Source organism: Schistocerca serialis, chromosome 2 (assembly GCF_023864345.2).
Source record: "Schistocerca serialis cubense isolate TAMUIC-IGC-003099 chromosome 2, iqSchSeri2.2, whole genome shotgun sequence".
Taxonomy (NCBI): Eukaryota; Metazoa; Arthropoda; class Insecta; order Orthoptera; family Acrididae; genus Schistocerca; species Schistocerca serialis.
In genome coordinates this window covers 453,740,318-453,754,270 of record NC_064639.1, presented here as the reverse complement: position 1 = coordinate 453,754,270, position 13,953 = coordinate 453,740,318, and the positions used below count along the sequence as shown (strand labels likewise).

The 13,953-nt window shown below is 40.1% G+C and overlaps 1 protein-coding gene across 2 annotated transcripts in view; it reads right to left on the bottom strand.

The window, feature by feature from the left end:
• LOC126457339 (ralBP1-associated Eps domain-containing protein 2) overlaps positions 1-13,953 on the bottom strand; it is a 138,671-nt gene that overhangs the window by 94,110 nt on the left and 30,608 nt on the right. For both annotated transcript variants that reach the window (XM_050093552.1, XM_050093553.1), the window contains 3 exons: positions 3,299-3,497; positions 1,315-1,549; positions 427-754 (listed from right to left, as the gene is read on the bottom strand). In XM_050093552.1, the coding sequence (XP_049949509.1) occupies positions 427-754; positions 1,315-1,549; positions 3,299-3,497 (762 nt within the window). The remainder of the gene's footprint in view (positions 1-426; positions 755-1,314; positions 1,550-3,298; positions 3,498-13,953) is intronic.

Sequence of the window (13,953 nt, the reverse complement as noted above, 5' to 3'; positions counted from 1 at the left end):
AATATTACTACTTTCTAATGCCATTAATGTCTGAACATGTGTTCAAATATTTTTACTTCAAACAGAGGATGGGCTGTCTTTACATTAAATAAGTAATCTCTCAGCAGCGACAATAGTGATTCACAGAAGTTAAACAAATACAAATTATTATCACTTGTTTGCAATTAGGACCTTGCTTCTCCCGATCAAGACTAACATTTTGATGCTGTCCCTCCAATTTTGCATAATCATCTCGACAGTTGTCATATTATCTGAAAACTGTTCCAAATGTGGAGATAGAAACCAAAACATTCAAGTCTCCATCTGTAATATAAAATATTTGTAAATATTAACATCTTCAGCAGGAAACACTTTACCTTCATTCAAGTCTCCAGCTGTAATATAAATATCTGTAAATATTAACATCTTCAGCAGGAAACACTTTACCTTACTAACGTCCTTGTTACTTCCCCGTAGTGGTGAATCGGTGTCACCACCCGCTGATGGTGATGGGCTGGGAGGGCTGTCTGCAGAAACCAATGTTGTCGTCGGCTCAGGTACAGGTACCACTGTAGGGGGTGGAACTGAAGTAACTTGTACAGGTGCTTGTGGGGGTGCTGAAGGCTGTGTCACCGATGCCGGGAGTGGTGGAGCCAAAGTAGGTGGTAAACAGTCTGGCAGATCTATGTTATTACGCCGGAGTACAACAAGGTGCATTGCTGTGTTGAATTCCTCAATAGAGAGAGCACCATCCTTTGTTACATCAGCGAGTTGCCTGTGCACACATTAAGTTAATTAAGAAGGCTCACTAACTATAATTTACAAAATAAATGTTGTGATCTACAGAGATACATCACAAACTATATAAGGACTGTCAAGTTTTAAAAGGCAGAAATAACTTTTTAGTGAGTAACAATCCATCACTTAAGAACTTTGAAGAGATAAGGACTGGAAGTTTGGGCAAAAATAATGGCATATGTTGGATGAGTGGTAAAATCATGTATAAAATTCAAAGCAAGTTTTTTCCTACAAAGTTTGGTCCTATAAAGTTTGGTCAATGTAGTAAATGTTGTAGCTGGTTAAACAGTTAATTTGAAAATAATTAATATCAAATCACAAAAAATTAGTGTAGAGAAGGTACTAGTACACTGGTAATACTGACAACCACACAGAAAAAATGAAAAATCAACACTTTCTAATTTTCTTGTTGATTTAACAACAACTCAGCAATGGTAATACTTTCCCACGTGACCTTTCTGGGAAGACAAAATTTTTGTCACAAATTAGTTTTCTGATTTATTAGTAATGTCAATTTTTAAGAGCGTGCTGACTTACCATATCTTTCTCAGCTCATGAACAGGTAACCTTGATTTTTCAAAGAAAAGACGTGCAACAGAACCAGCAACCAATCCTGCAGGATCTGGTTGCAGTGAAAGGAATTGAGCAGTGTAGTATTCTCGTTGCTCTTCAGTGATTGTCCACACCTCTGATGGGTCACCATCATCATCACTGCTATGGCGGTCCGATGACTCCTCTTCAGTCCCGAGTAACTGTCGTTGTTCTTCACATACTATTTTTAATCAGAAAATAAAATTTTTATCTGAATATAATAGTTTTCACAAATCACCAATTAAAGCAGTGAGCAGGGACTGCTTAGATATAGCTGTAAATAGTGTGTTAATATTTTTGGGTGCTCTGAAACTGCAAACAACGGTTTTCATTATTTGGTTTGATACACAGAGCCTCAAGAAAAAGATGTGATACAGTATGTACACTTTTCTCCAACTAGTATTACAAATGTAGATGACAGTCCTACAGTAATGAGGAGCTATAGCAGAGCACGTCTACCATTTCTCTGATTAAAGCTTAACTAGTAGCTGTGTGCATTAAATCACAACAGTGTGCTCACTGACTGCAGTCATCCTATTGGTAACCTTAGCAACCATCCAAACAGCAAAATAGCTCTAAACGTGGTTTTCAACATTATATGCCGCAGTTTAAAGACTGAAGGTCTCTTCTCATTATATATCTCTTAAAAGAAATTAGTTTAACGATCACTGGAACACTTTTTTGCATTGTAGAGCAACAATTTTCATGTTTTCTACCTGTTCCACTTATGCAAGGTAATGTGTAAGTGAAAAGTTTCATATCACTGTCATTCTGTCATTACAGTTCTGAGGAAACTTCATCAGTGATCAATTTGAGCACTTACAAATACCAACAACATTCACAGATGGAATCGGCAGTTTGAAGAAACAGAATGTGTGTGCAAAGCAAGAATTACTGTCCAGCCACATGTATTAGCACAAAAGTTGAGATAATTCACCTTTTGTTTGAACTTGGTCCATGGAAATCAACACATGAAGTCACTAGGAAGCAGCAAATGCTACAAACAACATTTGGCATGTTCTCAAAACAAAACTGAAATGTATATTTCTAATGTGCTCTACCAGTGATTACATATAGGCTTCAGAATATACGGTGTGAAACAGATATCACTTAGATGATGATTGTGTGGCCAAGGGAAGCCATACAGAACAGTAAACAGTTTTGAACTGTCCTTATATTCTCTGTAATTCTGTATCACATGCACTACATAGTTATAACTGTTATATTCATTGACAACCGGTTGCTTACAGACCATCTAACTCAGAAAAAGAATTCAAGAATGCATCAGATAGTGACATGTGTTCTTTTCACAACAGCACACTGCACTACTACCTCAGATGCCTTTTACCACAGCCAATTTACCTGTGGTTGGAAAACTAACTGTTGTGATTAGTTTCAGTGTTATTTGATACATGCGCATTAACAGTTAACTCCTTCAGACTGTCAGAAGTTAGCAGTGAAAGTTCAAAGAAAATTAATACAAGCACTATGATCCTGTGAAATAAATTCAGTGCTGCACTTTAACAGCAAGTGTATAAATGTATCCAGCTGGAATCACAAAGCTGCTGCTGCCACAACCATTCTGACAATGCGAGTAACGATATACCGCAAACATCACCTTTACCATGTTCAACTGCAAACAAGTGTCAATCAAGTTTTTTATTGTTTCCAGTATAGTTTTTTATGGAATGTTGTCACTAATGTAATTTTATGTGAAATTTCAGCTACAGTACAGACTCAGTTGAAATTTAACATGTCAAATTTATGAATGACTTTACAGGGAAAAATCAAATATTATACTAATTGTGCAGGTACAGAGTGCATCAGAGTTTTAAAATTAAAATTATGTCGACTGCCTGCTGTAATGCATGCACTGAAATAAATGTATGATAAAAGTTAAGAAGAGTTATATTCACTGAAAGAAACACACCTATTCCATGCCACTGTGCAGCTGCTGCCCAGTTACGCTCCTGTACACTGTTAGTGGGGGTAGGAGAGTCACTGGCTGTGCTTGATGCTTCTGGTGATCGACTCTTCTGTCCACTTGATAGTGACAGAGCACGTCCATTATGAGTTGGAGAATGCCTCCCAATCACCTCACTATTGCAAGCCATTCTCCCAGCAGCCACCTGTTCAGACACACATAGAGGTTCACTTGAAAGCCACAGGCACAACTTTGCATAGTTAACTATGCTCTCTGACAATTTAACAGCCTTTACAGTATATATCCTTGGTTTTATCAGCCACATACAACCTTGAATATCTTGAAATGCTTGCAATGAACTGTGCGTTGTGTGTCAATTTAAGCATAATAACAAGTCATAGAAATTGCAAAAATATTTCACTTCAGACTCGGAACAGAGTACTGTAGAGTCTCATAAGTCATGAGAGATGTGGAACTAATCATGAAATATGTATAAGGGGGAAGCAAAGACTAAAAGGTAGAAAAGTAAGTCTATAACAATACACACGAGCAAAGAAATGGTTACAAAGATGAATCTAAGATGTGACCAGTCCACGAGCTTTTGTAATGAAGTGATAAAAAATTTAGTAATGAAAGCAATTTTGTGAAAAATAAAATACTCCTTTAGATTAAAGGAGTATGAAAATTAAATGTCTCTCTGAAGCTTACAGCACTACTTCATGATGCCTCTAAGGGCTAACTGTATAATACAGTTAATCTTAGATTCGGGTCAAAAAATTAACTCTAGTCAAACTGAACTCAAAAATCTGTACTGTATGAATATAAAGCACAGATTTTTTTTTTCTTTTTTTTTTTTTTTTTTTGTGATTAATTTTGAATAGCAAAATTCATGGATCAAGTCAAGTTCAACTGTAGTTATCAGTTCACAACCTATCAACAGTAATGGTTAAGGAGAACATCAGCAATGTAAGTAACTAGAGCAGATAATTTCTCCAACAAGAATTTGGAAAATCTGATCTAACTGTAACGAACAGTACTTTTATGGATTTCAACAACAGCCAATTAAGACTGAACATCTTTCTCAAAGCTGCTCTCTCGGTTTGAACAGCAGTAATTACACTTACACACACACACACACACACACACACACACAACACCCACCCACACAGTTTTAAACTATACACAATCCAGTGCTCACCGAAGGTCAATCTACCAAATTCCCAAATTGCTCATAAAGTGCAGTGATGAATGAAATTCTTAAGCACTTGCAGGTAAATAAGCAATGACATCTTTAACAGCCAGTAAGCAGACAATACAGATGTATACCTCTACTGCAAGGTATACTGGTAGTTTCTTTAGCACTGTATATCAATAGCTCTAAAACATGGAAATTGTTTGGAACTTTTGTCCATACTGAAAACTGCCTAAATCAGTAGCTAATACCTGTAATAATTGTTATGGCATCATACTCAGCAACGAGCTGAAAGCCTGATGCAATGAGATGGTCTGCAACAGCTTTTGTTCATGGTTGTGATCCATTAACTGCCAAATGATGAATTCGCTACAGAACTGATCACAAATATACTTATGAAAACATTATGCTATGAAACCATATTGCCTGAACATGTCACTTGCTGTTCTTGCATTCTAGGCCACTGTGGTGCAGCATTTTAATTGCAACAAGCTTAAGTGCTAAAATGAATGGTGAGTGGCTACTAGCCTGTTGTTGCCTTTCTACTGATTAAACTTTAGCAGTTTCTACGATGATTTTACTGCATATTTTATCAAGAGGCTTCTCATTTGGCTTTATGAGGCCAAGAGGCTCCCGTTCCAGTCCAAACCTTTCTACCACAAAAAAAAAAAAAAAAAAAAAAAAAAAAAAAAAAAAAAAAAAAAAAAAAAAAAAAAATTGTGACTATGACTCACATTAGTAGCCACTGACACTCATCACTACACCACAAAGGTAGGAGACACTTAAAGAGCTGAGAATTATATTGTTCTTTTCATTAATTATTCTGATGAGTCTACTGAGAATGGTAATGAGTTCCAAAAAATCCACGCCTAGTTCACAAAAGAGTGAATCTATTCTTGGAATTACATGATAAACAATTTAGACAGTATGAGATTTTCACTCTGCAGCGGAGTGTGCGCTGATATGAAACTTCCTGGCAGATTAAAACTGTGTGCCGGACTGAGACTCTAACTCGGGACCTTTGCCTTTTGATCTACCATCTGACCTACCCAAGCACGGCTAACACCCCATCCTCGCAGCTTTATACCTGCCAGAATCTAGAGCACTTTCCCGGGAAAGGCAAAGGACCCGAGTTCGAGTCTTGGTCCTGCACACAGTTTTAATCTGCCATAAAGTTTCAAAATGGTTCAAACGGCTCTAAGCACTACAGGACTTAACAATCGAGGTAATCAGTCCATAGACTTAGAACTACTTAAACCTAACTAACCTAAGGACATCACACACATCCATGCCCGAGGCAGGATTCGAGCCTGCAACTGTAGCAGCAGCACGGTTCCGGACTGAAGCGCCTAGAACCGCTCAGCCACAGCGGCCAGCTGCCGGGAAGTTTCAATTTAGACAGTGTCTTGGACAAAAGCACTAAAGTAATTAAAACTAAGACAGACAAATGTTGTGCACGAAAGCCTTCTTGGTCCTCTGTTTATGTCGTCATGACATTTTTAAAATTTTCTGTCACAATTTATCAGCATTTTTTGTCAAATAAAGTCAGCAATGGCTTCCTTTCATGCCTTTACTTTGTTGGTAATAAGTATTTTATCAGTTTTTGCCTCCATTTATGTCCTAACACTGGGCCAAGATGATTTTCAGCAACAAATCTTTTTTGCTGTAAAGAAGATTGAGAAGTGTGCCCTCTTCTGCTTGTTATTTTTCACCTTTAAAACATGAAGCCTTCAATAATAAATGTGTGTAACAATTAATATCTGTGAGCAAAGCCTGAGATTCATGTCAACAGCCGATTTAATGGAGTTGCCTAGTATGTTTGGAGGAGGAGAAGACTGGTGTTTAACAGCTCGTCAACACAGAGGCCATTACAGATGGCTCTCAAGATCAGATTAGGAAAGTAGAGAGAAGAAAGTAGGCCATGTCATTCCAAAGGAATCATCCCAGTGTTTGCCTCAAATGACTTAGGGAGATCACGGAAAACCTAAATCTGGATGGCTGGACGTGGCTTTGAACCATCGTCCTCCCAAATGAGAGTGCAGTGTGCACTAACCGCTGTGTAACTTTGCTTGATCCTAGTATGTTCCATATTAATTTAGATCAATACTGAACATAGATCATTTGATACAAGTTTAGTATTACAAAATATAGCACATTCATAAACTAGGTTCATTTTCTGAACTAAGGTCCAAATTGATCCACTGTCAATGACATTTATACAATCACCATAAGTGTTGGTACTTAACAACTAGAAACTAAAGTTTTGTCACAACTGCACAAAAAGTCAAGTTCTGTTTCTTCCCATCTCCTCTTATAGGCTTAAGCTTGCAGTGTGTAAGAAATTTTAATGTATCACTATTCGTGCACCTTTTTAATTGTTTAGTGAGGTATATTCACTGGAATAAAGTTATAAAACTACAATCCAACATCATGGTAGTGCCTCTATCACTTCATTACTCTGCAAAGTACTTATTTTCTGGCTAGTCTAGGTATTCAATAAGTAAGACTGGTTGTTCTACAGTTGCTCTGCAAAATAGCAAACCACACTGCAACATAAAATCTCACCGTAATATTCTGTTCACCTGTGAGATTTCAATAACAATAAGGTGCACTATGTAGGCTATGAGAATAGACTACTGTATCCCACGAAAGGACCAACAAACAATTAGTATCATGAAATGAGTGCGAGCAGGCAGATCAAGTAATAACTTTAGGGCGAATTGCATAAATTTCACTGACTGTAGATCAATTTTTACGTTATCTCAGAAACAGAATTCAGTTCAGGAATCCATTCTGTTGTGTATCACTCAAATTGGATCAATTGTATGATGTTTGGTGATGATCTACATAAACACAAACACACTTGTTAGAACTTCTAAAATCAGCTATCAGAATGATTAGTGTTCTTCAACCAAATATTAATGGTACATTACAGATACATGCTATTTATTATTGATGGTGTCATGCTGTATAGAGGGCGGAAAATAAGTGTCAAACTGTGTGCTCTTCAAAACTTCTCCACAGCTGAAACAAATTTATTGTTGGAAATCTTATTGTAATAACTGCACTCTGAGTCAAACTTACAATAACTCTGCATTCTCCACACGAACCAAGAACGCCAGAGGCAAAAGAAGAGAAATATGGAAAAAATTACAGAGAGCTGATCTGGGTTTGAAGCAAAGATTCTCTGGGCAATTATTCAAGATGCAAGCACTGAACTACTGAAATAATCTTCAATCGAAATTAGCTGATAAATATTACTGTGCTAAATGAAGCACATTTGTATAACACTATCTCTGTTCATCAATAAGCATGCAGTTGTCATATCAGTTTCAGCTCATGTTTGGTAGTTAAAAATTTAATACAAACTGTGTAGTTGCTGCCATTTGAGCCTAAAGAGCATTTTTGTGAGAGGTATTAATTCATTATTATCTGATTTCATACTTCATATACTGAACTGTTCACTGCAAATATTCCACATTTCTCTTCCTTACATCGCCATTCAATTATCACATTAATTATGAATCACCTTCAAGAATTGTTATGAAATCAGTTATTGTCTGCACTCATTACTTATACAGCCGGTACTTTCCATACTCTAACCTTACAGATCTAAAAAAATATTTTTAAGTTTAATAGTGGGGAGATGTGTGTTCACATATTTACTAACATTTTTTATGCTAGTAACAACTCCTAAATCATTTTCAACTTGCACTAGTTCAAAATGAAAGCACTGTTTTGTAGTGTCACTAGGTTGTGAACTGACTATTACACATAAACTTTGTTTTATCTGTGAAATTTAGACAATCAAAGCTGACCCTACTCCATGGTGATATAATCTGATTGGTTGGTTGCAGGTTACTGGACTAAACAGCTAGATGATCAGTCCCTTGGTCAAGAGATAGTTCATCTGGAGTTAGTACACGCGCGCGCGCGCACACACACACGCGCGCGCGCGCGCGCACACACACGCGCGCGCGCGCGCGCACACACACACGCGCGCGCGCGCGCACACACACACACGCGCGCGCGCGCGCACACACACACGCGCGCGCGCGCGCGCGCGCACACACACGCGCGCGCGCGCGCGCGCACACACACGCGCGCGCGCGCGCGCACACACACACGCGCGCGCGCGCGCGCACACACACACGCGCGCGCGCGCGCGCACACACACACGCGCGCGCGCGCGCGCACACACACACGCGCGCGCGCGCGCGCACACACACGCGCGCGCGCGCGCGCGCACACACACGCGCGCGCGCACACACACGCGCGCGCGCGCGCGCGCACACACACGCGCGCGCGCGCGCGCGCACACACACGCGCGCGCGCGCGCGCACACACACACGCGCGCGCGCGCGCGCACACACACACGCGCGCGCGCGCGCGCACACACACACGCGCGCGCGCGCGCGCACACACACACGCGCGCGCGCGCGCGCACACACACACGCGCGCGCGCGCGCGCACACACACGCGCGCGCGCGCGCGCACACACGCGCGCGCGCGCGCGCGCGCACACACGCGCGCGCGCGCGCGCACACACACGCGCGCGCGCGCGCGCGCGCACACACGCGCGCGCGCGCGCGCACACACACGCGCGCGCGCGCGCGCGCGCACACACGCGCGCGCGCGCGCGCACACACACGCGCGCGCGCGCGCGCGCGCGCGCACACACACACACGCGCGCGCGCGCGCACACACACACGCGCGCGCGCGCGCACACACACACACGCGCGCGCGCGCGCACACACACACACGCGCGCGCGCGCGCGCACACACACACGCGCGCGCGCGCGCGCACACACACGCGCGCGCGCGCGCACACACACACGCGCGCGCGCACACACACGCGCACACACACACACACACACACACACACACACACACACACACACACACACACACACACACACACACACACACACCTTGTTCCATAGATCATAAATACAACATTTCCTAATGATGTGGAACATGTTATTTTAACATAAGTTTTCTTTACACAAAATAATTAATTAATTAATTTTCTCCGTCACTACTTCATATCTAAGAATTCATCTATTGAGTAGAAGAAATTGTCATTAAGAAAATCTTTTAATTTGCTTTTAAATGTTGGTTGGCTATCTGTCAGGCTTTTAATACTATTTAGCAAATGACCAAAGATTGTTGTGGCAGCATAATTCACCCCTTTCTGTGCCAAAGCGAAATTTAATCCAGAATAGTGAATAGCATTGTTTCTTCTAGTGTTGTAGCTATGCACTTCGCTGTTATTTTTGAATTGGGATGGGTTATCAATAACAAATCTCATAGGTGAATATATGCTCTCTTAATGATTAATTGCCCCAAAATATGATGCCATATGAAAGCAGTGTATGAAAATAGGCACAGTAGGCTAATTTACTGATATGTTTATCACCAAAATTTGCAATAACCCTAATAGCATAAGTAGTTGAACCTAACAGTTTCAGCAGATCATCAATGTGTTTCTTCCAATTTCTTATCAATGCACACACCCTGAAATTTTGATATTCTACCTTACCAACAGACTTGCGTTCATAGTCTATATTTATCAATGGTCTTATGCCACTTACTGTACAGAATTGTATAAACTATGTTTTCTCAAAATTTAGTGACAGTCCATTTGCAGAGAACCGCTTAATAATTTTCTGAAAGACATTATTTGCAATTTCCTCAGCTGATTCTTGCTTCTTGGGTGTGATTACTATACTTGTATCATCAGCAAAAAGAACTAACTTTGCATCTTCATGAATATAGAGTGGCAGGTCATTAATATATATTAAGAACAATAAGGGACCCAAGACTGAACCCTGTGGGACATCATTCTTGATGCCTCCCCAGTTACAGGACTCTGCTGGTTTTTGTAGACTATCTGTACTGTTAATTTCAACCTTCTGCATTCTTCCAGTTAAGTATGAATTAAACCATTTGTGCACTGTTCCACTCATACCACAATACTTAAGTTTATCTAGAAGAATTTCATGTTTCACACAATCAAAAGCCTTTGAGAGATCACAAAATATCCCAATGGGTGATGTTCGGTTATTCATTGCATTTAATATTTGATCGGTGAAAGCATATATAGCATTTTCTGTTGAAAAGCCTTTCTGAAAACCAAACTGACATTTTGTTAGGACTTCATTTTTACAAATATTTGATGCTACCCTTGAATACATTACTTTTTCAAGAATTTTGGATAAAGCTGTCAGAAGTGAGATTGGGTGGTAGCTGTTAGCATCAGATCTATCCTCTTTTTTATACAATGGTTTTACAATAGCGTATTTCAGTCCATCTGGAAAAATTCCCTGTTTCAGTGAGCTACTATATTTGTGGCTGAGAATCCTACTTATTTGTTGGGAACAAGCTTTTAATACTCTGTTGGAAATGCCATCAATTCGATGTGAACTTTTACATTTGAGTGAATTTATTATTTTCATAATTTCAGTAGAAGAGGTGGACTGAATTTAAATTTTATCAAATTGCATAGGTACTGCCTTTTTCATATACTGCCTTGCATTTTCTAATGAATAGCTGGAACCTATTTTCTCTACAACACCTAAAAATGATTATTAAAAATGTTTTCTACTTCTGACTTCTTGTTAACAAACTTTTCATTGTGTCTGATAGAACTACAGTCTTTCTGTGCTCTCGGTTGCCCTGTTTCCCTTTTCACAATATTTCACATTGTTTTAATTTTATTATTAGATGTGCTAATCTCAGATATAATGCACATACTTCTGGACTTTTTAATAACTTTTCTTAATACAGTGCAGTAGTTTTTATAATGTTTCATTGTTTTGGGATCATTACTCCTCCTAGCTATAAGATACATCTCCCTTTTCTGTTTACAAGACATTTTTATCCCTTTAGTAAGTCATGGCTTTTTACATGGTTTCTAACAATTATATTTCACAGTTTCATAAGGAAACTGTTTTCAAATATACTCACAAAGGCCTCATGAAATAGGTTAAATTTTAAATTAGCATCATGTTCCCTGTACACCTCATCCCAGTCTAAATGTTGCAAGCTTTCCCTAAAATCTTGAAGTGTTAAATCGTTAATGGAATGCACTACTTTGGAGGACTGTTTTGCATTACTGTATGGAGCTATACCATATACTGTAACTAGCTGTGCATCATGATCAGACAGACCATTCTTAACAGGAAAAGTTTTTTGATTAAATTTATCTTGGTCTATGAAAACATTATCTATCAGTGTTCTGCTTTCCTGTACCACCCGAGTAGGAAAACCAATAACTGATGTCCAATTGAAAGAACCAAGTAACACTTCAAGGTCAAGCATTCTATCTGACTCTTTCCGAAAATCTACATTGAAATCTCCACAAACAATAATTTGCTTTCCTTTGTCCGACAGGCAGCACAACAAAGAATCAAAGTTTTTCAAAAATAGTTGAACCATGGACCTTGCCGTTGGTGGGGAGGCTTGCGTGCCTCAGCGATACAGATAGCCGTACCGTAGGTGCAACCACAACGGAGGGGTATCTGTTGAGAGGCCAGACAAACGTGTGGTTCCTGAAGAGGGGCAGCAGCCTTTTCAGTAGTTGCAAGGGCAACAGTCTGGATGATTGACTGATCTGGCCTTGTAACAATAACCAAAACGGCCTTGCTGTGCTGGTACTGCGAACGGCTGAAAGCAAGGGGAAACTATAGCCGTAATTTTTCCCGAGGGCATGCAGCTTTACTGTATGATTACATGATGATGGCGTCCTCTTGGGTAAAATATTCCGGAGGTAAAATAGTCCCCCATTCGGATCTCCGGGCGGGGACTACTCAAGAGGATGTCATTATCAGGAGAAAGAAAACTGGCGTTCTACGGATCGGAGCGTGGAATGTCAGATCCCTTAATCGGGCAGGTAGGTTAGAAAATTTAAAAAGGGAAATGGATAGGTTGAAGTTAAATATAGTGGGAATTAGTGAAGTTCGGTGGCAGGAGGAACAAGACTTCTGGTCAGGTGACTACAGGGTTATAAACACAAAATCAAATAGGGGTAATGCACGAGTAGGTTTAATAATGAATAGGAAAATAGGAATGCGGGTAAGCTACAACAAACAGCATAGTGAACGCATTATTGTGGCCAAGATAGACACGAAGCCCACACCTACTACAGTAGTACAAGTTTATATGCCAACTAGCTCTGCAGATGACGAAGAAATTGAAGAAATGTATGATGAAATAAAAGAAATTATTCAGATTGTGAAGGGAGACGAAAATTTAATAGTCATGGGTGACTGGAATTCGAGTGTAGGACAAGGGAGAGAAGGAAACATAGTAGGTGAATATGGATTGGGGGACAGAAATGAAAGAGGAAGCCGCCTGGTAGAATTTTGCACAGAGCACAACATAATCATAGCTAACACTTGGTTTAAGAATCATGAAAGAAGGTTGTATACATGGAAGAACCCTGGAGATACTAAAAGGTATCAGATAGATTATATAATGGTAAGACAGAGATTTAGGAACCAGGTTTTAAATTGTAAGACATTTCCAGGGGCAGATGTGGACTGACCACAATCTATTGGTTATGACCTGTAGATTAAAACTGAAGAAACTGCAAAAAGGTGATGGGACCTGGATAAACTAAAAGAACCAGAGGTTGTACAGAGATTCAGGGAGAGCATAAGGGAGCAATTGACAGGAATGGGGGAAAGAAATACAGTAGAAGAAGAATGGGTAGCTTTGAGGGATGAAGTAGTGAAGGCAGCAGAGGATCAAGTAGGTAAAAAGACGAGGGCTAGTAGAAATCCTTGGGTAACAGAAGAAATACTGAATTTAATTGATGAAAGGAGAAAATATAAAAATGCAGTAAGTGAAACAGGCAAAAAGGAATACAAACGTCTCAAAAATGAGATCGACAGGAAGTGCAAAATGGCTAAGCAGGGATGGCTAGAGGACAAATGTAAGGATGTAGAGGCCTATCTCACTAGGGGTAAGATAGATACCGCCTACAGGAAAATTAAAGAGACCTTTGGAGATAAGAGAACGATTGGTATGAATATCAAGAGCTCAGATGGAAACCCAGTTCTAAGCAAAGAAGGGAAAGCAGAAAGGTGGAAGGAGTATATAGAGGGTCTATACAAGGGCGATGTACTTGAGGACAATATTATGGAAATGGAAGAGGATGTAGGTGAAGATGAAATGGGAGATATGATACTGCGTGAAGAGTTTGACAGAGCACTGAAAGACCTGAGTCGAAACAAGGCCCCCGGAGTAGACAATATTCCATTGGAACCACTGACGGCCGTGGGAGAGCCAGTCCTGACAAAACTCTACCATCTGGTGAGCAAGATGTATGAAACAGGCGAAATACCCTCAGACTTCAAGAAGAATATAATAATTCCAATCCCAAAGAAAGCAGGTGTTGACAGATGTGAAAATTACTGAACAATCAGCTTAATAAGTCACAGCTGCAAAATACTAACACGAATTC